Genomic DNA, 27,752 nt, shown 5'->3' on the forward strand with positions numbered 1-27,752 from the left:
TTGTTATATAGAAGAGGATTTATGGCAAAGAGCTAATTGGCCATCACATACTGACCTTGTACGTTTAATACAGCTCTGCATTCATCAGACCCGGCTACATTAGTAGCTTTACAGGTGTAACTTCCCGTATCTGATGAGTTCAGTGAATTCAGTTCCAAAACACAGAGGTTATCTGAAAACGTGGTTTGATGTTTTTCTCCACTAACTATCTTATTTCCATCTTGAAACCAAGCGATTGAAATAGGTGGCGACCCAGATACTTTGCACTCCAGAAGCACCGAAGAACCTAGCACACCATTTGTTTCTTTTAATTTTCTTGTGAAAGAAGGCGGAATGATACGATCTGTGTAAGAAAATGTAACAAATCCACAGCGGTTTAAAAGGCAGGAACATTTCCCAAAGAAAAGCTCGGCGAAATGCAGAAGAAAAATTACCGAACCAACCTAAAACATCAACTGAGGCTGTGCAGCTGGTCTTCCCAACGTCGTTCTGCACGGCAAAGGTGTACAATCCGCTGTCTCCCTTTTCCGAATCGAGAATTTTAAGCGTAGATACTTTGTTATGGACGGTAATTTTGTATTTGTGGCTGCTTGTCAGTTCTTTCCCATCCTTAAACCAGCCAACTGAAAGTTCGGGTGTGCCCGCCACTTTGCACTCTAAAGTGCAAACATCTCCCACCGTCACTCTCATTGGTTCTGCCTTCTCTACAATGATTGCCGGCTCTGGAAGGAGATGTGAGCAACAGTCATTGTAAACAACTCATCTTACTCGCTAGCTTTCTATACTTTGTACCACCACATTAGTACAAATAACTGTTTTGACTGTATTTAATACAAATTGCATTGCAACCTGTCGAGTCAGGGGAGTTTATGAAACTTCCTTTCTCCCACCGTTTGTCTGTCTATCTTACACTGTAAGTAGTTTGGGGGCAAGGACTATTTCTTACTATGTATTTGTGCAGCGCCCAGCACAATGAGGATCTTAGCTGGGGACTTTAGATGCTGTCCTAATATAAATAAATAAATAAATAAATAAATAAATAAAATAAATAAATAAATACAGAGGAAAAGAATAGTACGGACTCCACATCTGACCATATGTGTAAGACAAAGCGGTGACATTTTCTCCACTTGGTTTCACCAGTCTCTCTCTCTCGGACCTCGACTGAGCAGAGGATAAGAGTTATGAATGGTGCCAAATTATGAAGTGGTTTCGTGACCAATAATAGTTGGGGACAAAGAGGCGGTCAGTTTCATTTCAATTTTAAAATCACACTCAAAAAGGTGTGTTGACCCCATATGTCACCTAGCCTCCTGAACTTTATAAAGATGGGCAGGGAATGCATAACTTGGTGCTTACTTTATCTGTTCATTCCCTCGGAAGCACTTGACATTGGCCACTGTCTGGAGACAGGATACTGGGCTAGATGGACCTTTGAGCTGACCCAGTCTGACTGTTCCTATGTTCTTTTGGATGCAGGTATTCCCCCAATCCCCCCGAGCCCCACCGTCATCTTTGTTACCAACCTAGAACTGTTAAGGTAGCCATACACTCCCGAGTTCCAGCATCATTGCTGATCTGACAGATATACTTCCCAGCGCTGCCTGGTTCTGCGTTTGCCAGCTGCAGAGTTGCAACGTTGTCCGCAAATGCAATCCTAGTGTTTTCACTTTCTCTAACGACGTCTTCCTTGTCTTTAAGCCACTGGACAGAAATTGGTTGAGAGCCTTCCACTGTTGCTTGTAATTCTACTGGTTCGCCAACCACAACTGAGATACTGTTTATTTTCGTCACGAATTTTGGTGGTTCTGAACAAGAAACATGTGATTGTAGTAAAGATCTCCAGCATTCGCGTAAGAAACCATCAATAAGCGTCTTCTATGCGGGACCTGACACAGATTCTATGCAAATAAACTCACCTTTCAGTTGTACAGTGCAAATGCAAGAGTCACTCCCGACCTCGTTCTGTGCTTTGCATTGGTATTCGCCAATGTCTGAGGCGTCGACATTAAGAATGTGAATACTCGCATGGTAATTTTTGGATGTAACCTTATACTTTTTACTGCTGCGGATTTGTCTCTTATCTTTATACCACGTGACTTCGAATGGGGGCGTTCCAGAAATTTCACATTCAAGACTCACATCAGTACCTTTGAGCATGTCTACTGGAGAAGGCTTCCTGCTAAAAACAGGAGGTTCTACAAAAAGAAAAGCAGTTGGCATTGTTATAACGTTATTTGGCTATATGTAACGAACTTTAAAGGGATTCTTACAAAGTTACCACAGTAACAGCAAGATTATGTTTTATGGGGAAAATCCGTGGAATGGATTTGTATTCTCCGGATTTTCTGGGCATATACTGTAATGAGCTCTGTCTATTTTGGAGGCTGACAAGAAGACAGATACGTGCTTTTGTAGCAACTCTTTTAGCGAATGTATACAAAGGAAACAACAGTGTTACAGAATAGGAGCTACTCCCATATGGCTGAACGCAGTAACACCCAATACCGTTATGTACAATTAAAATTAATCAGATTCCTGTTTCTGATCCTGAAAATTTCAGCGCCATGAGGCAGCAAATTTTAGGATTCTGAGAGTCATGGTGCAACTGAAGGAGTAATTTAGGAATAGCCTCCACATCCGTGAAGGATGGAGTAAGGGTAAAATCTTTAAAATGTCTTGCCCATGCCCCGATGAAATATAGTAGAACGTGGCGAAAAGTGGACAGGAAGAAAAAGGCTGCCCCAGAGAAAGAAATAAGCAACGTTCACTTGTGAATGTCTGAGTGGAGAATCACCGAAAATTAAGTACGAACTAATATGGGGAAGAATGATTTCTAACCTTTCACTATAACCTTAGTACTGCAGCTCGCCCTGCCAGCAGGATTGTGAGCTTCACATATGTAATCCCCACTGTCTTCAGTACTGAGATGGTTCATTTCAATCACTGCCACAGAATCACTGAAGGACATCCTGAATTTTTCACTGGCAATGATTTCATTGTCATTTCTGTACCACACCACTCGGATTTCTGGAGATCCACTTATTTTGCATTCAAATCGTGCGGAATCACCGCGTTTTACTACTTTTGATGCTTCTAGCTTCTTAACAAACTTTGGAGGTTCTATTAAAAAAAAGAAAGTGGAATAAATAGGGGAGACAAAAGAGTGATTTCAGAATTAATATTGAAAAATAAAGAGAGAGAGGGAGAGAGAAGAACAAATTAAAGAAATCCGATACTAAACATGAGTTAAGAGTTTCTAAAATCAAGAATGCACAAAAATAATGATCTTGGAACTATTTATAAGAACGATACTGGGCTCGACAAAAGACAGACAAGAAGAGAGCAACACAAAACAAGTCCATGTGCACACCTGTTACCAGCAAGGTTGCAGTACAAGAATCGCTACCAACGTCATTGGAAACTTGGCAAGTATAGTATCCACTCTTTGAAATATCCACCGAATAGAGAGTTAAGAAACCTGTTGACCCTTCTATCCCAATAAAACAATTAGCTCCAGATACAAGTTCCAAATCTTCTTTAAACCACTTTATTGCAAACGGAGGCGTTCCTTTCAACACAGTCTTAAACTCCACCGTAGAATTCGGGACGGCTTGCTGGTTTTCAGGTTTTACTAGGAAGCTTGCTGGCTCTACAGTTTTCAAGGGAAATAAATGTTTAGTTAAATCATGGGCAGAAGGTATGTTTGAAAACCAAACAAAGTGAACTACCAAGAACACTAAGAATTCTAAGTACTCCTTAAAGAAAATGAAGCGTCACACAAAGAGCAAAAATTATACGGTAACTTTTCGCAATATTATTCAAAGCTATAAGATGGCAGTTATTTTTAAAAGATGTATTTTTCAATATCTACTATAGTTAAGAGAAGACGTAAAGAGTTCCAAACCTTTCACTGTTAAGACGGCGCTGCAAGAGTCACTCCCAGCAATATTAGTTACGCTACACGTGTAACTTGCAGTATCTGCCAACTCTAGTTTAGAAACCTCCATTGATACGGTATTCTCATGGCATAGGCTCCTGTATTTTGCACTATCATGTATTTCTTTTCCATCCTTATACCATTTAGCAGTAATGGGGAGTGAGCCAGAAACCTTACACTCCATATGAATAGACGATCCCAGAACTTGATCTATTTTCGTTAATTTTTTGGTAAACGATGGAGGGATTGTTTGATCTGCCCAACAAAATGGCAAAAACAACAGTTAACGTCCTGCACCTCAAATTGCCTCCCGGTATTTGTGAAGCTATTAAATTTTTTCCCACAAAGAAAGCAAAATGCAATGGAGCAAAATACAAACCTAAAACTGCCAAAACAGCTTCACAGGTGCTGCTTCCAAAATCATTTTCAACCTTAAAAGCGTATGTACCACTGTCCTCCTTCATTACCGATTCAATCCTGAAACTGGCCACGTTACTGTCAAAGCTCATGGTATAATATCTACTGGGCAGAAGCTGTTTGCCATCTTTAAACCATTTCAGTTTGAGTTCTGGTGTTCCAGCCACAGTACATTCCAAGGTCACTGGGTCTTTTTCAGTCACTTTAACTGATTTAGTCTTTTCTATGATCTGAGCGGGTTCTGCAGTAAGAATTAAAGTGTAGACTCGTTATAGTTTTCTCTACTGGTGAGCACGTGTCTTTTAAACTACTTCTACGAAAAAGGCTTGAAAGTACATAGCTCACAAACCTTGTACTAAGAGCAAGGCAAAGCATTTTTCAACTCCTGACTCATTCTTTGCCTGGCAGGTGTACCTCCCCCTGTGACCAATATCAATATGTTTTATTTTCAGTATGGCCACATTGTCCTCGAACGTAATATGGAAGTTCTCATCTTCCTCGATAATTTTTTCATCTTTTATCCACGACACTGATAAAGGATGAGCACCCGCTACCGTGCATTGAAAAACAGCGGAACTTTTCAAGACGGTAGCGACGTTTTCTATCTTCTTTATGAAGGAAGGTGGTTCTGTGTTTTACAAAAAGAAGCCACGATAAAAGATATTGTTTAATCCTTATTAAGATACTAAAAAGTAGGTAAGAAACTGAATGTTGGAGTCCCCCCCCCCCCATCGTGGTAACTGAACTGACCTTTTAAACTGACTCTTGTGCTGCAAGAACAACTACCCCCATCATTGGATATAATGCACTGGTATTCCCCAGCATCTGAAAAATCGCAGTTGGTTACGACAAGGGTGAATATCGATTCCCTGTCGCTCATGGCGTATTTTTTGCTGCTGCGAATCTCCTTGTTATTCTTCAGCCATGTCACTTCAAATGGAGGAGTACCGGAGACTTCACATTCCAGCATGGCATCAAAACCCTTCACTACCTCAGCAGGTTTCAACTCCCTTATGAATGTGGGAGGTTCTATAAAAAAACCCAGGAGGAAAACACATAGCTGCTTAGGAAAACAGGAAAAAAACCCGCATGACTGCAAAAAAAAAAAAAAAAAAAAAAAAAAAAAAGAGGTGGGTGGGAAGGCTAATAACTAACCTTTCACTTTCAGTTCAATGCTGCAGCTCTCACTACCTGCGTCGTTGTGAGCTTCACAAACATAAATCCCACTATCCTCTATTTTGGCACTGGCTACTTTGAAAGTGGCAAAACCGTCTACGAATGCAATGCCATACTTAGCAGGGTCAGTTACTTCATTCCCATCCATATACCAAGTAACGTGGATTGCGGGCGTGCCTGCTACTTGGCATTCGAAACTGGTGGATTGTCCTTTTCTCAAAACTACTACGGGACTAGGCTTCTGAATAAACCTGGGTGGTTCTAAATATGAACAAAAAGGCAAGACTTTATTTACTCAATTTACATTCAAGAAATATTTCTTTTCTAATAAAAAAGAAACAGAACCCATGAGATTAAAAGGGTATAAAAATGCACACCTTTCACAAAAAGGGCTGCTTTGCAAGTTGCTGTCCCAACATCATTGCTTATTTGACAGGTATAGTTCCCTGAATCAGAAGTCTTTGCTGAAAACAGCTCTAGCACACTTGACGTGTCATCCTTCCAGACAGAGCGAGTGGCTCCTGAGAGAAGTTCTTTGCTATCTTTAAACCACTTTATCTGCATAGGAGTGGTACCATTCACAAGAGCTTTGAAGAGAACTCTAGCATTGGGTATAACATCTTGTGACTGTGGTTTTTCAACAAAATAAGGGGGTTCTACAACGAGTAAAAGAGAGGAGGAAAGAGAAGGGTAGGAGAAGAATCATTTTATGATCAAAAAGTCCAAAATAATAAATTGAAGGTCTTGTGTTTGCGAAAGAATAAGAAGCTCAAACCTTTGACTGTTAAATATCCACTGCACTGGTTACTTCCTGCTTTATTTGTTGCCTCACAAGTATAAGATCCACTGTCTGAACCTTCCAGCTGGTTGATTTCCAGGAATGCAGTGTTATCATGGAAAGAATATTTGTATTTTTCACTAGCCGTTATCTCTTCGTCATCCTTGTGCCACTGGATACTTATAGGATGTGAACCAGACACTATGCACTCTAAGTGAATGAAAGAACCCTTAATGCTGTCCATTTTCTTTAGCTTTTTTGTGAACTTGGGCGGTATGATAAGATCTATCCAACACAGTAAAAGCAAAGTGTTAGCTCATTTGGCCATAGTGCTAGTTCTGGTATCAAAAAAGTAAAGCACAAATATATTTTACATCTCCCTTCCACCCCCCCCCCCCCCCCGGAAGAGAGACACAATACAAACCTAGCACATTAATGCTAGCGGTACAGCTGCTGCTTCCAACATCATTTTGAACCTCAAAAGTGTATTCTCCGCTATCTTTCTTTTCCGTATGAACTATCTTTAAGGCGGAGACTTGATCTGTAACACTGATTTTATATTTCGGGCCCAAAGTCAACTCTTTTCCATCTTTGAACCATTTGGCTGCAATGTCTTTAGTGCCTGAAAATCTACACTGCAAGGTTGCTGGGTCTCCCTCAGTGACGTCAATTGACACGGCCTTGTCAGTTATTGTTGCGGGTTCTGATAAATAAAGGGATATATAGTATATGTTAAGTGTATTTTTAATATTCACCGTACACATGAATATGCGATTGTTCGAATTCTTTGAAAACATTCAGTGCTGAACCAACCTTTCACTGTTAGTAAAGCAGAGCATCTTTGAATTCCCGCATCATTTTTAGCCTGACAGAAATATTTCCCATCATGCTTCACTTCAATAGACCTGACAAGGAGAGTGGCCATGTTGTTCACAAACGTCATTTTGATATTGTTATCTTCAATGACGTCATCGTTATCTTTCAACCACGACACTGTGATCGGCAAAGAGCCCTTCAGGGCGGCCTGAAACACAGCGGACCCTCCTCTGAGAGAGCTAATGTTTTCAATCTTCTTCACAAATTGCGGGGGTTCTATCGGGAGAAAAAACAGACTCTCCGTAAGTTTCAGCTGGAGGGCAGAACGGTGTAAGGTAGAAGAACATACTTCAGCTCTATTTCCCCGACTGATACCAACCTTTTAGGGTCACCCCAGCGCTGCAGACGCAGCTTCCTACCGCGTTAGTTACTCTGCACTGGTATTCACCAACATCGGAGGCATCAAACCTGAAAACGTGGAGGCTAATCAATGAATCCTCAATGCTTATTCTGTGCCTCCTACTGCTTCTGACAGGCTTGTTGTCCTTCAACCAAAATACTTCAAATGGAGGCGTACCCAGCACCTCGCACTCCAAAGCAACATCAGAATCCTTCAATACTTCCATGGGCTCAAACTCCTTGCTAAAATAAGGTGACTCTATAGCGCAAGAGAGAGATTGTGGTTTGTATTAATTAAGCATTGGAACCTTTTAAGGATGCAACGAACTTGGAGCGGGAATTGGGGCCGGGGAAATTTGACACAAACCTTGGACTGTGACAACACTACTGCAAATATCTTTGCCGGCATCATTTTTGGCCTCACAGATATATTCCCCACTGTCTTCAATCGCCACACCTATAAGTTTGAGAGTCGCTTTGGAGCCCACGAAGGACATCTTGTATTTGGCGCTTTCCTGAATTTCCCGGTCACCTTTGAACCAGGTGATTTTTATCTGAGGGGTGCCAGTTACTTGACAATCTAATTGCGCGTAATCTCCTGTCTTTAACAGCTGTGATGGCTCTGGCTTCTCGACGAAGGTAGCAGGTTCTATGGATTTAAGATAGGCATTAAGAATACAGAAAGAGGCGAAGAGTGTAAAAGGCAACAATGGGCTAACTTCTCAGTTCACCGGCACCTTGACGGCTGCGCCAGTGTGACTGAGAGCAGCCCAACAACTCAAAGATGTCAATAAAGAAAGGGAATGCAAACCTTTCACAAACAAGTTTGCACTGCACGCAACTGAACCAGCCACGTTGCTGACTTTGCAGGTGTACTCCCCTGAGTCAGACGGCTTTACTGCGTAGAGTTCCAAATAACTCGCTAAAGCTTCAGTCATAATATAGCAGGCTCCGCCGGTTTCCAGCTCACGGGCACCCTTAAACCATTGTATTGTGAGTGGCGGTGTTCCTTTTAAGGAACTCTTCAAACGCACCGTCGATCCGGGTGCTACTTCTTGGGACTCTGGTTCTACAACGAAGCTGGGTGGCTCTAAATGGGCGTTTAAAAGAAATAATTGCAAAGAGTAAGAAGTGTAACCTGCGTGGTGGGGAAGAATGAATCATTAAATGACACATCAAGAAGAAAATACAAAACGATCTGCCAAACCTTTTACAACCAAAGTGCTACTGCTTTCTTTACTGCCCGCAGAGTTTGTGGCCCTGCAAGTGTAAATGCCAGAATCGTTCGTGTCTAGATGTTTTATTTCCAAAGACGCAGAACCCTCCGCAAACACTACTGTGTATTTGGCACTGGTAGTTAGCTCGTCGTCATGCTTAAACCACGAAACACTCATTGGAAGGGAGCCAGAGATTTTGCAGTCCATGCGGCAGGAGGCGCTAACTATGCTGTCAACATTCCTCAATGGTTTAACAAAGAACGGAGCAATGGCTCGGTCTGTTCAGTACACAACAAAGAAAAAACAATACGTGCAATGAGCATTTCAAGGTGTAACCTGATTTCTGCCCTATCTGGGCTTTAAATCTGAACAGTGTTGTCCTTTGCAAAGAGCAAGATACCAACCTAACACAGTGAACGTGGTGGTGCACGAGCTGCGTCCAACATCGTTCGCAATCTCGAACGTGTACTCGCCACTGTCCTGCATTTCGGCGGTATAAAACTTTAGCTGGGCAACGTTATTTTTAAAACTGATTCTATACTTTTTGCTGGAAGCCAGCGGTTTGCCATCTTTGAACCATTTCGTTTTTAACTCTGGAGTGCCTGCAACTGTATATTCCAAAATTGCTGGGTCTCCTGCAGTCACCTCAATCAACTCAGGTTTCTCAGTAATTTGGGCAGGTTCTATAACAGAATTAAACAGTTGTTATTAGGGTCAAAATGGAATCGCTTTCCATTATATGTAGAATGCTGCGAAGTTAAAGTGTTCCTACACGGACCTTTCACTGCTAATTCTCCAAAACACGTTTGACTTCCTGCATCATTCTCCGCCACACATGTATACTTGCCACCAGAACTAATCTGGACACCCGTGATCTGCAGCGTTGCAAGACCATTTTCAAAGGTCACTTTGACTTTGTTATCTTCTTTAATAATGTCTTTCCCCTTCATCCACGTTATAGAAATAGGAGCGGACCCTTTCACAACGGACTGTAAAGTAACTGTGTCTTCAACAAGTGCAGTCACATTTTCGACTTTCTTAATAAAAGATGGTGGTTCTATTTCGAAAGAAAAAAAACTTACTTATTACGACATCTTTCCCAAGCCCATGATGCAGCATATTAATGGTTATTTTAAAAATAAACTTGCCTATTATATAGCATCAATGCACTGGTTAATTAGCTACATCAGGAGGAAAATTTTGGGATGGGTCGGGGAATTGCATTTCCAAGCTGGATAAGCGAAGGGTTGAACACATCACTTGACATAACGTGTTCAGCCACCATGTGGGTGGGGGTGAATGGTAACTGAATTGCTGTCACTTCTGGCAGCCTAGCATAAGATTTTGCACTGATAGCAATTCTAGTAAAATTTGCCTTCTGCTTTCCCTTCCAAATTCAGAAGCATGATGGCAGATACACACAAGATATAATGGTACATTAAAGAGAATAAGAAAATAGGGTGAAAACAATTAAGAAACAAGTTTTTAAGAGACAAGATTTTTTCTACCTCTACAGTATGTTAAGAGTTTTCCTTTGCTCACTGACCTTTCAGTATGAACGTTGCACCGCAGAAGCATTTACCAACTTCGTTAGCTACAACGCACTCATATTCACCAACATCTGCACTATTAAAGGAAGAGATCTCCAGAAAAACAAGAGATTTCTGAGAGATCAATCTGTATTTTTTACTACTGCGAATCTGCTTCTTGTCTTTAAACCAGCTAATTTCGAATGGTCCAGTACCAGCAACCTCACACTGAAGTGTAGCGTTTGTTCCTTTCACTATCTCTGCCGGTTCAAGTGTTTTGATGAAAGAAGGGGGTTCTATAAAAGTATTAAAGCATTAATAAAGAATTAGTTACTGACACCAAAACAGAAAGTCATTTCTCAAATAAAATTGCCAGTGATTGTAAGAACAAACCTTTGACAACTATTTCAGTGCTGCAGCTATCACTGCCAGCATCATTAACTGCTTCACAAGAGTAACTTCCACTATCTTCAACTTTCACGTCGGAAATATCTAGCACAGCTACAGAGTTGACAAATGACATTCTGTACGTGTTACTCTCTCTAATTTCTTTGTTATTCTTGAACCACGTAACTTGGATTTCAGGAGACCCTTTGATTTTGCACTGAAGGTGTGCTGACTCGCCCGGTGTCAATAAATAAGATGGATCCACCTTCTTCAAAAATGATGGTGGCTCTAAAGGAAGATTTCAAAAAGAAAGAAACCTGACATTTGAAGCTCTGAAAGATTGATTAAATACATCAACATTTAGAGGTGCTAACAGGAATCTCAACCAAGCCACAGTTCTAGTGATTCCTGTTAAAAAAAAAAAAAGCTTATTTAAACAAAGAGAGATTACATCCTCCCCACCCCGGAATAAACTAAATAACTTCTTGGTGAAAATACATGTTTATTTAAACAAAGAATGAAAGATTAAAAAACCCAAGAATAAATTAAAGAATGTATTGGTAAAAAGAAATATTAGGCGACACGGACTACACTGAGAGCTTAAAAAGGAACATTCATTAATAACAGACAAAATACGTTAAATAAAGACAGGAACACGGAGTGCATACAGTGTACTCTAAACACAGAATCCTGAGAGCAAGACTGACTAAGAACAGTTTACCTCTCAGTGGAATTAGACATCATCCCATGCATTCTATCGCCTGTATTTCTAGCCTGCGTAGATTTAATAGATATTTCAAGAAATATAAAGTTCAAAGTAGATGAACAACTTTCTTACCTCTGATTGTGACAGTTGCAGAAGAGGAGCTACTTCCAGCCTCATTCGAAGCCGTGCATACATAATTTCCTGAATCTTTAAGTTTAGCCAGGGGGATTTCAAGTGATGCTATTTTGTCTTCAAAACAAATTTTATAATCTTTGCCTGGGGGTATTTTGTTCCCATCTTTATTCCACGCTACTGTTACTTTCCTATCTTCATCTACTTGGCACTCCAGACGTATCTTCTTATTGACAGCAGACTGCACCGACTGTAACTCCTTAATGAAATGAGGCTTATCAATAATTACCATTTCCCCCTGGCAGATGTCAGCTCCAAACTTGTTTGAGGCTTTGCAAGTGTAAACTCCTCTGTCGTTTACTGTAACATGTTTAATCTCTAAAATATGCTTATTATCAACGGTTGAAATCTTGTGATGTTCTGAAGAAGAGATGGCAGCGCCGTCTCTCTGCCACACCGTGTCGATCACCGGAGTGCCTGACACGGTACACAGGAACCTGGCACTTTTACCCACAAAAGTAGTGATAGATTCGGGTCTGGTTAGAAAGGTTGGAGGAAACGCTTCTGCAAAAAGAAATGGTTTCATGGTTATACTGGGCTGGCACCAAAGCCACTATTGTCTCTATATATGCCAAGGGCAGAGAAAAGGAGGAGAATAGTTTGTCTTCGGACACACGTTTCAAATTTGTTTAAACTAAGGGTTGAACAATAAAGAAACTGAAAAGCGGAAAAAGAATGAAAAACATTTTGACCGTCTGGACCGATATATAGCAATGACGAGTGTAGATCCAAAAGCCAGTATTTCATTTAGCAAGACTGGCCAAAATGCCAAATGCTTGTGATTCTGTTATTAATTTATGCTGCTTTCATAATTTAGCCAGTAATGACTGATCCAATAAGGAAAGGAAACCGAAAACCAAAACCCCCATACATTTAGACCGCAGCAAAATATAGGGGGAAACCTATAAGATATTATAAATGTGTTGTTTTTGAGATATTCATAAAATCCCGTAAATTGAGATATGCCTGTAAACATCTTTTATTCATTGCAAGATCACTCTACCCAACCATTCAGTAATTACTGCCCAAGCACGGCGCTTGAATGTTAAATAAAGCAGAGTACAACTAGAAAATGAATTAATGTAAGTATATACTGAGCACTACATCGAAGAAACTGGATCCGATACAAATCTTCAAGACGACTGATGTCATATATTAAAAATAATTTGAAATTCTTCTCCCAGAGCTGAAGACATTGAATTCTTGCTCGATAGCTCAGAGACCACAATGACTAAACAAATTAATTGGCATTTTTAAAATGTATCTCCACCTATAATTATCTTCTGGAGGTTAAATTATGTCTTTGTAAAATAATCATATTCTCGGTTTAAAGTGGATTTGTTCCCGCTTCCCCACCCCATGACGTCTCGAAATGCTTTGAGTCGATTATCAACTGCGAGATGTTTTTTCCTTCGCTGGATGCAGAAAACAAGAAAAGAAACAACAAAGAAACAAAAAATCCCTGACACTGGTGTTGCCAAAATTCAATTCTTTTCTGTCTTCACACCTGCCAGATGAAAAGACTAGCTATCTGGGCTTGTGTGCAATATAATAACTCATAATCCTAAAATAAGTGTTTTAAAAACATAAAGCAATGAAACAATCGGAGGATGTTAATACAAAAATAAAATTAGCATTAAGATGCCGTACTTACCAGTCACCGTTAAAATAGCTGTAGAGCTTACACTGCCATACTGATTGGAAGCTTTGCAGCTGTATTCTCCACAGTCAATTACTTGAGGTCTTGGAATTTCCAGTGTGGACACGTATTTCGTGGTCTGTATGGAATACTTGTCGCCGTCATATATTTCTCGGCCAGCTCTATACCACTGGAATCTGACATTAGGAGCAGTCTCAATCTCACAGCTAAACTTGGCCAGGTGGTTCACGGCTACTTCCTGCGACTCGAGTCTTCTCCTCAGTATGGGTGCAACTAGAATTGGAAGTACAAATTAATTCGAATACCCGCTCATCAGTATATGTACCCCCAAATAACTGTTAATGAAGTGACCAACTGAAATTAGATGGGTGATTTACTAGCAATCCAAGGAAAGTGACTGTAAAGAAAACAAAATGACTGTCAACGATGGAAGCAGACTATAAGCAGTGCTAAACCTAGTGAATGGACTACATTGCAGTGCGTAATGAAATCAGAAAAAGGACTAAGAGGTGATACTACTAGACACATGCGTAACAATGTGATATAGAAATATACCACGTTGTATTGGAACAGTGGAAAACGAAGAAGTGTATGAAACTGTGCTAAAAATGGTGCAATGATTTAAAGACCCGTTGCAATGATGAGAAGGATAAAAACAAGAAAACCGATCGCCGCTTTGTGGATAAGGGGATGAAAGTGTTGATGCATGCGCTGTTAAGAAATTCTGATGCAAACAGAAGTATAGACGACACTATTACATGGGGTTGGGTTTTTATCATTTATGAAACGAAAGCAAAAAGGCAACTAACTGTATTACAGAAAAGTGAAAAAGTGCGAATTACTTTAGGAAAAAAAGTGGGAAGGAAAAACGAATAATTGACAGAATGTCCAAAAGGACATGGGAAGTGGAGAAAGAATAGGGGGAAACTATGGTTAGTTCTGTGATTACATTAATGAAGTCTAATTACTTTTCATATCCGTATCGATATGGAGATACAGATATATATATTCTATTTAATTAGAAAATTAGTGAATATTAGGAGGCAATATTTTATCCCCATAATCCAACCTCTTTTTACAACTGTGAGTTTCGCTGATGTTGTTGTTTTTCCACCTTCATTCAGTGCCTCACAGGCATACTCTCCTTGATGCACTTCCTTGTGTACTTTGTTGATTACTAGTGTGTATGTGTCATGATCTTGTAAACACTTGAACTGTTTGCCTGAAGACACCAGTTTACCCTCAAAATACCAATTCACCTTTTTGACGTTTGTTATATTTGATATAAGACTTAAACTATCACCTTCCTCTACAACAGTGTCTACAAGATTTCTGTGAATGACGGGATAATCTTCTCTAACTAGCTTGTCCTCTGGCTTCCCTGCCTGAGTTATGAGAACCTCTCCACCATCTTCCTCAGATATTTCTTCCTTTTTCTGTTTCATTGTCAGGATCTGCACTGGTTTCTCCAATGGCACAGCTGCTGAAGCAACGTCGGCAGTGACTGCGGTTGCACCGACATCTCTGATCAGACTTTTGACAGCAACGCTGCTGACTGCTCGAGCAGACAAAAGCTGTTGCAGCTGCGCTTCAGATTCGGTGGTTATTTCTGCCTGCTGAGGCTCTAGCGCATCAGAAATAGGACTCGCGGATTCCTGCTGCACTGGCTTATCAGCAACAGTAGCAGATGAGATTTCTGAGAAAGGCGCATGCGTGATAGACAACTTCTGAGGCCCAGTTACTGACATAGCCCTGGGCTGTTCTGCGATCAAAATATGTTTTTCTTCGTAAATAATCGAATACAAAGCAGCTTTTAGTTCAGTTTTCAAGCCAACTATCTGAGGGTATATTTCTTCTAGAGAGACAGTTATTTCTATGGGACTGGAACTCCCTGTGGTTATAAGGTAGGTGCACATTGTATATTTAGGTTCCTTGTTGACTTTCACTGTCTTTACTTCAATATTTTTTATATCACCCAACCATTCGGAAAACAAGAGATGTTGTTCACTAGTCATTGCAGCTTTCAGGGCACTTCTGATTTGAGTCTTTATGTCTAAGCTACAACCCTTGGGAACTTGAACAACAAACTGGTTTTCTTTGGAAAGGACTTCTCTTTCTTGTATTTCATGTACGCTCAGTGTCTCCTTTGGTTGCTTCTCTACCTTTACAGTTCCAGTTTCTGACCTCGTTAGTTCGACTGCATGTTCTTCCTTGAGAGGCTGCCTTTCTTCTAGTATTAATGGTAGCCTCACTGACTGTCCTTCTTGAATTCTTGCAGCAAAATCGTGTTCTGCGGCTTCTAGCATATTTGCACTCTCTAGTCGAACACTTCCTTCCTCGGTGCAAACAGATTCTGAAAGGAATCTGGGTTCAGATTTCACCTCACCGCTCACGGTCTGAATCTCCTCAAATGTTTCAACATGACCCAGGTCCAAGGTCCTGCTCTCAATCACGCTCGATAGCTGCATAACTGTTTGAGAGTCTTCTTTTCTCAGGGCAGCTTTCTGCTCCTTTTCTGCCGCACTGATGATTTGTTCTTTTGGCAGAGGTATATCCTCAGCCACTGTGGTAAGACAGGTCGGTTGCTGAGGTTCAACTGTAGCTGTGGGGTGTAATCCTTCGGTACTGCTCCGAAAAGCTTCCAGTTGTTCCGCAGATAACCCGCTCTTCTCTTCTGTTGTTGCTGCCCGATTAAACATTTTTTCTTCTCTCTGGAAAGCCACGTGGGATACAGGTTTTTGAAAAGCCAGCATGTCTTCCTTAGGCAACACATGCTCTGACTGGGTTGTCTGGAGACGGAGGGCGGAAGGGGGCTCTTTGACAGGCTGAATGCTAACCGCCCCATCCAGGGCAGAGAACTGACTAGTGCTTTCATAAGGGAGGGGGGTTTGTTCTTCTGAGACTAACGCGTGTAGCAACATTGGGGTTTTCCTAAAGACTGCTTGATCCTCTGGCAGCGCCACAAAACTAAAATGCTCTTCTCTAGGGAGTGTTGTTTGCCCATGTACCACCGGCAAATTCAATAGCTTTGCGCCTTCCTTTTGGGTTTCTATAGTTACTGTCCTGTCAAGTCCGGGGACTTGCTGCGCGTGCTCACCCGCGAGCTGCTGCTTCTCTTCTGTAACGAGAGCAGCTTTCAGAACCCTCTCCTGCACCAATGCCCCCTTTTGCGGAGCTGCTGACGGGACATCAAAGGCGCCCTCTTTTAGAAACATCCTTTGGGAATCAGTTATAGGCACGTGTAACTCCGCTGGCGATTCCTGTGCTGGTTTCGCTTCCGCAGGTAAATCCAGGGCGCCGAGCTCCTGGGCATGAGCTTCGCCTATTCGCTGCTGTTCCGCAGCTAAGGCCAGTTGAGATTCCTTCTTCTCGCCTTCCAGCCTCAGGAGAGCCTTCTGGCGCGTAGGCGTTTCTAGCGCGAAGGAAGTTTCTTTAGGCAGCTCCTGGATGTCTTCAACTCTGGGGGGGTGTAATAGCTGCTGGGGTTCGCGGGCTGAGGTCCCCGCCTCCGCCCCCGCGCTCGGAAGAGGCACCGCTGAGCTGGCAGTCACTGCACGCTGCTCTTCAGCCACGGCAGAGAGAAAGGTCGATTTCTCTTCTCGGGCCGCCTGCAGCGCAACCCTCTCCGGGGGGTGAATCTGCAGTTCCTTTTCTTTGTCCTGCTGGCTGCTTTCCTCTACTACTGGCAAACAAATAGCTGGGCCCACGTGGAGTTCAGGACCAGGCAACCCAGCTACTGGGGGGCTTTTAATTGGCTCAAGACATGGCTCCAGCAGGCTCGGGTGCTCCCGAACCTCATTCGTAGTGAAAGCTGCTGGGGGAAGCTGCTTTGCTGTTGAAACCCCCGTTTCTGCCGCCGGAGGAGAAACATCTAGGCTCTCCGCAGCCTCACGAGATTCCAGTACGGCCGCTTGCTGAGTAAGAACCGTCTCCTGCTGCATGCTAGCGGCGGAGTGAGAAACCTCAAGCAACGAGTCCACCTCTTCGCTATGTACCGAGGGCCTGCCCTCTGTCCCGATTGTATACAACACTTGCTGGTCCCGCTGCCCACCCTCACCTGGCAATTTAACTGCATATAAACGAGACTCGGTAGTCTGCTCACTTACGGTTTCTTTGTACGATTTCGTAAGCTGTTTCTGAACGACTTTCTGTTCCTTATACTGAAACACAGCAGCGGAGTCCAGTACAAGCAGTTCTGCAGAGCAAGTGGCTTCCCCAAGGGGATTTATGGCTTTACAGGTATATAACCCACCATCATCTCTCTGACACTGATGGACCGTTAATGAACCCGAGCCGTCAGGATTATGAACCACAGTGTAGTATACATTAGAGAAAATCTGGTGATTTCCCTTAAACCATTGCACCTCGGGTACAGGTTCTCCAAGCACTGTATACTCAAATACAACAGGGAGACCTTGAACACACTGAACAGGTTCCACTTTCTTCACAAAGCAAGGAGGGTTGGGATTTCTTTTCTTTTCTAAGGGTTTCTTCACCTCTAGTTCTACCAGCTTTTTTTTGTAGACTTCTCCAATCTCTTTTGGCTTCACCTTTAGATAGGCACTGCATGCAGTCTCTCCATACTTATTACTGGCAATGCAAGTGTACTCACCCTCATCTTCAGATTTTGTATAGAGAATGATAAGACTATAATCACTACCATCAAATACAAATTTGTGATCCGTGGAAGAGGTTAACTTTACTCCGTTAAAGAACCACTGGATTTTAGATTTTGGACTGCCAGTAACAGTAACTGAGAGTCTAGCTACATCTCCTAGACTTATTTCAACATTAGAAACGTGTTTGAGGAAAACTGGGACGCTGCCCTCCTCCGTTTTCATCTCTAATTTACTGGAGTAAACAGAATTTTCAGGCATAAATTCAAGTGTTTTATCTCTATCAGACAATTGAAGGCCGCTGCTGTAACTTTCGGTTCTTTCTTCCTCAGTAGACACAACAACAGAACTAGAAAAGTCTGTATGGGAAAAAATTATTTAGTTTTACTAAAACGTTTTGCTGAAAACTTCTATTTAGTAATCACTAGAGAACATGAATAAAACAGGTCTGTTAGTGTAGTTATTTTTTGTTTACCTTGTAGCATTCTCAATACCATGAAACAGCTTAACAATGAACCTGAACTCCTTTTTCTGTCATAACTCAAACTATATGATTCCACTAAACTGAGAGCCACATCATGCTATCATTTTTGATAAAGAACTATCCATTTGGAACAATGGGGAGAATTGTTAAAAAGCTGATGGAAACATATGGCCCAAAAAATTTTGTACAATTTATTTAATTTAGAAAATATTAATATTTCAGTTATTTATTCATTTTAACAAGTAGAATCAAAGTTGTGCATTTATATGCATATTTTATATGTACAGATTAATAAACAATGACGTAACATTTATGAAAAGGGTCTAATTAATCCACCACACTAAGAAACCTTATACTCTGATCTCAATTGCATTGGCTTAACTGGGAGCCATATGGGACACTGCCTTTGATTGTTTGAATGTCTAGATACTTCCGGGGGATACAATAAAGCTATGATGCTAAGAGTCACAATTCCTTCAATATCTAGAGAGAAGGCTAACTCTGTTTCCTGGGTTTTGTGGATTAAAGAAGATCCCTCGTGTTAATTTAATGTTATGTTGTTGTACTTTGTTTTAGTGGTGGTTTAAAAAACGAGAGGAAGAAGATCTTGAGAGACACCTCTGTTGCTCTTTGTGGACACAAAAGGCAGTAGTGGAACCTTTGTTACAGCCACGTTGTTTATCTGGAATATTTCCTTTTTTCCCCCCAGCAAAATTTTAAAGCTATCCAGAAACAGTGCAACACCTAGAGAGTTTGGAAACCAAATCCTGCGGTCCTTACCAGGCAAAACTTCCACTGAATTCCGAGTAAGGTCTGCAGTATTTGGCCCTAGAAAAACTTGGGATGTTCAACAAAATCAAAAGCAGTTAGTAGAAAAATATCTCCTGGTTGTCTAATAATTAATTACATGTTCACAGTTATATGAGTTAAGTAAAAAATCTGAGAAAATACTGCATTCCAACCACAAAGCAAAAAAGCAGCAATAAAATGCTCCTTCAGATTAATTCATCTCTCTAGAAGTTACTAATCTTCTCCTAAATCAAAAATGAAATAACATTTTAAAAATCGCAGAAGGAGATGGGTAGACTAAAAAAGTATTACAAGCATTAGAAAAACATTCATGCAGTTATTTAAATATTTTCATCTTTTAAAAAGGACCGTATACCCTACAATTTATGAGTTTTTCTGTAAGAAGGGTGCTATAGTTCTGATGTACCATAAACTGCTATGGCCAGTAACGTGAAGGGGGCCGGTTTTGCCACCTTTACTGTCGTTGAAAATTACCTTAAATCCCATAGAAATCAAAGGGACTGCTCCCCTAGTAAGGTACTAGTCAATGTGAGTAAAGGTGGCCCTTAGACTCTGTGAAGACTGTACAGTAGAATTTCAATCCACAGGAACAGCTACAGGGATAATGACAGGAAAGCTACAAACATATTTTGTCTGCTTACTTCCAAAGTGTATTCCTTTGGGAAAAAGGAAAAGTTACATTATAAATATCTGAGAAGGCTTTGCACCGTGGCGTTCACATAATTTGTATGTGTATGTGTGTGTCTTGCGTGTGTGCGCTGAAAACCACTGAACAAAACAGTAAACCCTGTATATGATGGAAACTTCAAGCCAGAGGGTGCTGCCACACCCTCAGCACTCCTAGTTCCAGCACTCCTGGCTTTGCATAAAGGAATATAGTAGAATTCATGCAGTTTTGTGTGTTTCAGGATGGTAAAGTCATAAAAACCGTGTTTCGACTACTTTACCAACACACAAATAACAAATTACTAGAAACAACAAATGTAAATATTTACATATTTATTTCACAAATATCATCTACATTAATATGTAAAATATAATATTGATTACAAATAAACATCAATTACTCTCTTTTTAAAATACCCTGTCTTTAAGAATGAAAAAAGACATTTCACTTGACAATGAAATTACTCTTTTTCTTAAATTATTACTTAAGCACTACCTTTAAAAGATATAGGGTCAAATACTGATCATAGTTACACCAGTAATTCCTGAATAACTGTACTGAAATCAAGAATAGCTCCGGATTTATGTTAGTGTAATTTAAGTCAGACCCTGGCACATCATATTTTTATTTTAGTGTCCCTGGCCAAAGTCATACAGTGCATGAAACTGACATTTTAAATAACACTTTTTATTTATTCATTTATTTATTTTACTGCTTATATATACAGTATAAGCAGTAAAAGTAGAGAGAGACTCTGAGCTATAAAGTTCAGATCTGGATTAGAACTTTCCCAGATTTTGGATGGTTTGGATCTAAGGTTTCAATTTGAGCCAATTTCTACCAAAAACGTATGCCAGATTCACATATTTAACCTCTAGGATAATTGTTTAGGTTCCTATACAAAGTTTATTAAAGTCAAAGGAGCCCATTCCTTTCAATGGGCTTTAGATCAGGCCTTTAACATCCTATTTAATCAATACATTTCATGCAAATTCCTCTAGGGACCTCTGCTGTCAAATAAATCAGTAAATGCTATGCATCTGTACAGGGAATGAATATGGGCACAACACAAAACCATTCTTACCCAGCCCAATGTTGGAACAAACACTCTCATTTCTCTTATCCTCCAGGATTTTCAACATAAACTGGTTTAATGATAATGACACTTGTAACAACCTTAGCTACTTAAATACATATGTACGTTAATGTGTACTAATATTTATTTTGTGGTCATCAGTGGTATTAAAATAATCTGTCTTCCATAGTATTTAGCAGAGTTTAGCTAAGGAAAGTGACACCGCAATGGACTTCATCCACTCGGTTTCATTTCTGAAGGTGCCAACTCATCACTACTTGGCACCTGCACTGTGTAATGGTAAGTAAGGCTTTCCAAACTCTGCAGCACAGTCAGGCAATATAATTTTTCAATAATAATGTCAGATATTTTATTGAATATATTCCGAATTTGTAATGCGTGACTCTCAAAAGGTTTGTAAATTAGGTTCAGCTGAGCACCAAAAGGTCTGATTCCCTTATGGACACCATCTAAACAAATTGAGTCTACAAAATGAGTTTGGAAACGTCACAAAAATAGTTTGACTTGTGAGATTTCCAATACTTCCTATTTCGTGTTGGACAGGAAATACCATGAGAACAACTAATCTCGCTCTTCAAGTATTTGGCACTTCTATTCATGGTCTAAACAGAATAAGGAAGCGCAGTGATTGATGCAATGGGGAATAAAAAAAAGTTAACCAAAATTTTCCAAACCTCAAAAAACATTGATTTTTTTCTTTAAATCCAAGTCCTTTTTCCTATCCCCATTTAAAATCTGCATTAATGGCAGTGCTCATGGGAGAACTTTCCAAGGATGATTTTCCTTGTCTCTCTGTGAGAGAAGAGTCACACACAACCACTGCCACAAACAGGCAAGCTTTCAAAATGGAAATATTTTATAAACACTTCAATAAATCCTCATGTGTGTCACTCTGCAGATTTTCTTTATCATCTTTGAGGGCATCACCAAAATATTGAAAGATTTCAGTCGAAGCATCACCACCTATTAGGAGATGTGTCTACTGAAACATCCTCGTGTCTTCAATAATATTTGCAGAGCAAATACTGCTGATTGATTCAATGGAGATTTAATAAAAATGGATTTTTAAAGTTTTCCCATGTGCGCTATGGCTTTTTAAGACGAGTACCACTGGACTCAATTTTCTCGGGTACTTTAGGATTCTATGAGAATGCTAAATTCAGAATGAATCCCTACTAATGCAGAATAGCTTCTCTGGTGCCTACAACAACATTTTGAGACATACAGAACCCATATATGAATACATGTCAAACACAGAAATAAGAACATGCGTGAAAACAATTGACTACACAAAAGCATTATTTAAAATAATCATGCCTCTTAAAACATTTTGAAATTCGACTGATAAAAATTAATAAGTAACCTTAGCATTGTGTAAAGTGGAAGCAAAATAATAATTACTCATATTTAAACCAACAGTCCAGAGTTGCTGAATTTAGGGTTTCATCTAAATTCACCTGTATATGTTTGTGTAACCAGAAAGCAGTCATATACATTGTAGGTTTTCCCCTCTTTTTCTACAAATGAATGATTAAATATTTTAAAATTTAAAAATAATTGTTTGATCAGTGCGTACATTTTTGTGTAAGCTAGATAAGCTTAGGTCTGAATTGATCACGTCACCCTGAATTGACTCTTCCATCTCATTTTTTTAATCTTTCTTAGTTCATACCCTAAAATATTTGATTGCATAAAAAACAATTAATCTAAAGGACAATAGCTGTGCTTATACTGAAAAAAAAGCTTCATATAGAGTCTGAATCCATTTTGTTTCTGTCAGTTCAGTATTTAACATTATATGTTGCTGGTAGAACGATGACTGACAGAAGAAAAACGAATCCCTGGAGACTTAGTTCTAATCTTAGAATGAAAATGTTCAGTGAAAGTCTCCTGCTTTCTTACAGCTGTGTATTTTTTTATTCACAGCACAGGAGTACAGGGAAAGAGAGCTTTTATTCTTATCGTCTTATAATTACATTCTGTCGATTTATTAAATGCCACATCTTTGCCTCTAACTCTTAAAGGTACAGTACACAATATATTTATATTCATGCTTATTACAAATCCTGAAGTCCCTACTCAGTCTTTACTGCAGAAAAACGTCAACCGGGTTTGATTCTGATCTCACTTGCATTGCTTTTGCAACAGAGTGACCCCATCGACTTCAGTGAAGTTATTCTTAGTTTACAATCAAGATCAGAATCAGGCCCATTGTCTTCAATGGCCATTTTGCCGGAATAAGGACTGTATAAAATAGAGATAAGGTGGGTGAGGTAATATCTTTTACTGGACAAACTTCTGTTGGTGAAAGAAACAAGCGTTCCATCTACACAGATCTCTTCTTCAGGTCTAGGAAAGGTGGAAAGGCTAAAAATTTGTAAGCACTTCAGGATTTGACTGAAAGGTGTACTGTGTTTAGACTGAAACGTATGTCTAAAGTAGTACTCCATACACTTAAGTTACAAGAACACAGCGGATTTCATATTTCAAGATGGTTGCTAGGCCCTTTTAACACAGAGATGATTGCACTTTTAAATAACACAAGTATATATACACGTATAGGAAACAGACAAAGGAGTTCTACGTACGTGAATAACAACGATAAAAAGGGTACCGTTAGCAGAATGCGCAAGGAATTAAACTCATTCCCGTGCAGAATGCCTGCACAAGCCTTCTGCACCGCTTAACTCTCTCACGTTCCTAAAATAGGGCATGTGGGACTTGAGGGGTGCCTGCCAGTTGTGAATTTCACTTCTCAATGAGCATTAAAATATAGGAAGCACCTAAAGTGAATGCTACATGTTTACAAACAGAATTTAGGGACAATGCAAACCTATTGTGTGCTTAATCCAAACATGTATTTTGAAATCAAACTTGGAAATTCAGCATATGTTTAACACAGCGCTTGTATCAGCAATTCCTGCCCTGTTTGCAGCTACACATCTGTATTCCCCTTCATCGTTTTGGATTAAATTTCCAATAATTAGGTTATGATAGCCCATCTGCTTTTCCTCCATACAGTACCTATTCCCTTCAAGCAGTATCCCATCTTTGTACCAACTGATACTCGGGTTTGGAGCGCCAACTACAAGGCACTGGAAACACGCAGAGGTACCTACTGACGAAGTGCAGTCAAAAATGTGTTTGATAAACTTTGGAGGGGCTTCTGTGACTTGGAATTCAAAGGAACAACTATCTGAGCTCTCCGCTTTAAATTCTATCTTTTCTTCTTTGGATGGCCCAGCGAATACATCAAAATTAATATTGACACATTTCTCCCCTTCCTCTTCACACTCTTGTTCTGTGACAGCTACCAACTTGACAGCTTTCTGAGAATCATCAGTGTCGCGCTCAAATTCAAACTCCAGCTCTATTTCGGTCTGGTTGCCATTTGGAAGAGTACTGTCTACAAGCAAATCAAACTTCTGTGGCCTACCCATAGCCTTGCCTAAAACTATATCAGTCATTCCACCCCCACTCCTGCTAGCAAGGGCTCTCTGTGAATCTAGCACAACTAGAGAGCTCTTGCATATAGCTTCTCCTACACAATTCGCTGCTTTGCACCGATATGTGCCACTATCAGAATGACCTACATTCTGAATTTTAAGACTATGATTTCCTTTCTCATCAGTCACAACGTAGCTCCCGCCATCTGCGGTAATGCAGGTATTTTCTTTAAACCACTGTACTTGGGGAGTAGGGGAACCTGTCACTGTACATTCAAACACTGCCTCTGAATTTTCTAGAATTTCCAAATCAAAAAGGGGAGTGGTAAAGCGCGGGGGCATTTCAGTGACTTCAAAGTCAATTTTCACGTCTTCATCTCCTTTTGCAGTCAAGCCAGTGGTTTGCTTCACCAGAGCAAAAGGGAGGACATCAAGAAAAACAATCATACTTTTGTTGTCCGTTGTAAATTCAGGAATTGTGACTATTTTTACCTGCTTCTCGAATTCCGTAACCTCATTTTCGTCCAGCTCTACTTCCAGAAGTATTTCCTGAGGAGAAGGTGACCTTGAAGTTTTATTTTGTTCCAAGTCAAACTCTATAACATGCTGATGTGTTACTGGAGGAGGTAAGGCCAAGGACCTTCCATCTTGAGGCAAAACTTCTACTTGGGTGATACTTTTAGCTTCCCCTATGATGTTTACTGCATGGCATATATATTCTCCTTCTTCCGATTTCTGAACATTATGGATTTCCAAAATACATATATCACCCTCCTTTTCTATTCTGACTCTTTGATCTGGTTCAAGCAACGACTTATTTCGATACCATTTCACATCAGGAACAGGAAAGCCTATAACTTCAGCAATAAAACCCAATGGACTGTTTTCATAGACCTTCCTCTTGGGCAAGGGTTTGATAAATGCTGGAGGCATTTCATTTCCCTTTGGTTCCACTGCTTCACAAGGTGTGCCAAACATCTCTGAGCGCTGCTCTTCGTAAGGCGACCTCCTTTCTTTGAAAGGAGAACGTAATGTTCTGGGTTCAGGATATTCACTGGTGGGGGTTGTGTAGCACTCTTGTGGCGTGCCGTCCCTTACCAAATCTAAAGGGGACTTTCTGTTGAAGGATGGTTCCTCGGAAGGTGTTGAGTACCGTTCAGGAGTGCCAGCTGGAGTGTGGTAAGATTCAAAAGACATGGGAGATTCGAAATTCTCAACTGACGATGATGGTGTATAGAATCGCTCAGATTCTGTCAGTTCATCCCCGCTTGTGCTAGCAATTTCTATTGACATTTCGGATTCAGGAGAGAGTGGACGGGTCAGCTCCTGCTGCTGATTATAATAGTCGTAAACGGTGCTGAAAGTGACGTCTTCGACTTCCAGAGAAGTGATACATTCCTTCCGGTCAAAGGCCTGGAAAATGGGATCTTTGACATCTGGGATCTCCTGCTGTCCGGTTGAGAGTAAATACGTTGAGAGAGACACGCATGGTTCAGGTTCTGAAACTTGAGCAGCGTTCAGCTCTTGACATTGCAAAACATCTTGTGATCGGCCCCTTTCATCCAGATTTCCCCCAGCAGCATTTAAAATGTCTTTAGTCTGAAATGAAATTTCATTTTCAAGCTTATCTTCTAAATTACACTCTTGTTTCTCCGAGGCAATTAATTCTTCTCTTGATTGCCTTTCCTGGACTATGGATTCTTCATTTCTTAACGAACGAAGGAACTGTGCAAAAGAAATGTCCCTGTCCTGTGTATCTGATTCCCGCTGAATAGCATGATGGTCTTCGGGAATTCCTTTGGTATAACACACAGTTTCAGTTTTACTTCCATTAAAAGTAGACCTGCTTATTTCTTTCATTGTGGCTTGCTCCAGTTTACATGCGGTGGGTTCTTTCTCCTTGGCAGCTTTTTTCAAGTCTGTTATGAAGTTGTCTAATTTGGGGTCTATTGTCTCTAGAGATTCCACACCCTCAGAAACATCTGTTTCTTGCACTAAATTTTGAAAATATTGACTTACCGACATTTTGGATTCTGCTGAAGGACTAGGCGCAGTCTGCTCCAATATCAAGTCTTTAATTTGTTCCTTAAATGATTCTTCCACACAAACATTTTTCTCAGATTCATCAATTCCTTTTGCAGGCGATCCCTGTTCAGTAGAAAGAGGAATGTCAGCTAGGTCACTTTTAAATATTTGCATTTTAGACACTCCAGTTTCTGTTGAGAGAGTCCGTTCTTGGACGTAAACTCCCTCCAGTTGCATCTTGTAATTATGACGAAGTTCTTCACTTAAAGAAATTTCTTCTACAAGTGCGTCATTTATTTGTAGATGGTTTATGAAGCTTTCCGTTTCTGTTTCCACGATCTCGGGAGATGACACTTGGTTTAAGGAACACATTTCTTCCGGTGATATGCTGCCAGTCTCTTTGGAAACTAATTCTTCTGAGAAAATCATTGCATGCTGTTTTAGATTAAGTGCTAATTCCTGGATTTGGGGTTCTACTTTTTCTAGAGATAAGGTGTCTTCTTGAGAATTATCTTTTTCGCTTATAGCTTCACTCTCTTTGGAAAACTCTTGACAGGAATCAATTCCTTGTCCTGTAGGTGATGTGGTTTTCTGTACATTTTCTTCCATGTGGTGTGTATCGGGTTCCATTCGCTCAGAAGCAGAATGTTGATCTTTGAAATATATTTCATTCTGAAGCAGCCTCTCTTGTTCTTGACCAAGATTTTCTATAGCAGAGTAAACTTGTTTCAAATCAAATACAATATTGGCTGTATCAGGTTCAGAGGCTGGGTATTGACCTTTTAAATGTGTTTCTTCTTGTTGCCTCCTAATTTGTTCTTGAAAATTCGGATCTACATTTTCTATAACTGAAGGAGCTTGTTTTAAATCAAATAAAATGTTGTATGTTTCAGGTTCTATTTTTCCTAATGTTTGTTCCTTGTGATAGGTTTCCTTCTGTTCTGTCTCTCCAACGTCAGATAATTTTTTATCATGAAGAAAGACATTTTCCTCTATGCCATATGCAAAGCTACTGTAATCTTGTTCATTTCCTTCTATGGTTCTTTCTTGTTGCCCTATGTGTTCTTCTTGCTGAATTACTTTATTTGGATCATAAAAACCAAGTTGTTCTAATTCAGGGGTACCTTTGAATTCATCACTTATCGCATGCGAATAGGGCTCATCTTTCTCTTCTCTGGTAGTTGAATCTTGAAATGTCCTATTTAAGTTGGTGTCACATATGTACTTTTCATACAGATCTCTATCTTCTTGTACCATCTTGGATATAGGACTGAAAAAACTATGATCCTCAAATTCATTCCTCTTTGCACTCAGCTCCTGCTCAAAGACATGGATTTGATCATTTACATTTGTAAATGGTGCATCTAAATTGTCACTGAAAGAAAGTGCCA

At 40.2% G+C, this 27,752-nt stretch overlaps 1 protein-coding gene across 1 annotated transcript in view; it reads right to left on the reverse strand.

Annotated features, from left to right (window-relative positions):
* Nucleotides 1-27,752, reverse strand: part of TTN (titin) — a 309,203-nt gene that overhangs the window by 231,944 nt on the left and 49,507 nt on the right. The window contains exons 44-70 of the mRNA XM_065413700.1: nt 14,960-18,192; nt 14,287-14,884; nt 13,212-13,490; nt 11,498-12,061; nt 10,666-10,947; nt 10,290-10,568; nt 9,522-9,800; nt 9,148-9,426; nt 8,734-9,021; nt 8,338-8,616; nt 7,894-8,175; nt 7,507-7,785; nt 7,125-7,403; nt 6,736-7,014; nt 6,309-6,596; nt 5,911-6,189; nt 5,513-5,794; nt 5,108-5,386; nt 4,707-4,985; nt 4,320-4,598; nt 3,908-4,195; nt 3,374-3,652; nt 2,842-3,123; nt 1,920-2,198; nt 1,527-1,808; nt 444-722; nt 56-343 (exon numbers count right to left, since the gene is read on the reverse strand). Of these exons, the coding sequence (XP_065269772.1) occupies nt 56-343; nt 444-722; nt 1,527-1,808; nt 1,920-2,198; nt 2,842-3,123; nt 3,374-3,652; nt 3,908-4,195; nt 4,320-4,598; nt 4,707-4,985; nt 5,108-5,386; nt 5,513-5,794; nt 5,911-6,189; nt 6,309-6,596; nt 6,736-7,014; nt 7,125-7,403; nt 7,507-7,785; nt 7,894-8,175; nt 8,338-8,616; nt 8,734-9,021; nt 9,148-9,426; nt 9,522-9,800; nt 10,290-10,568; nt 10,666-10,947; nt 11,498-12,061; nt 13,212-13,490; nt 14,287-14,884; nt 14,960-18,192 (11,142 nt within the window). The remainder of the gene's footprint in view (nt 1-55; nt 344-443; nt 723-1,526; nt 1,809-1,919; nt 2,199-2,841; nt 3,124-3,373; nt 3,653-3,907; nt 4,196-4,319; nt 4,599-4,706; nt 4,986-5,107; nt 5,387-5,512; nt 5,795-5,910; nt 6,190-6,308; nt 6,597-6,735; nt 7,015-7,124; nt 7,404-7,506; nt 7,786-7,893; nt 8,176-8,337; nt 8,617-8,733; nt 9,022-9,147; nt 9,427-9,521; nt 9,801-10,289; nt 10,569-10,665; nt 10,948-11,497; nt 12,062-13,211; nt 13,491-14,286; nt 14,885-14,959; nt 18,193-27,752) is intronic.

The sequence above is a fragment of the Emys orbicularis genome, chromosome 11 (assembly GCF_028017835.1).
Source record: "Emys orbicularis isolate rEmyOrb1 chromosome 11, rEmyOrb1.hap1, whole genome shotgun sequence".
Taxonomy (NCBI): domain Eukaryota; kingdom Metazoa; phylum Chordata; order Testudines; family Emydidae; genus Emys; species Emys orbicularis.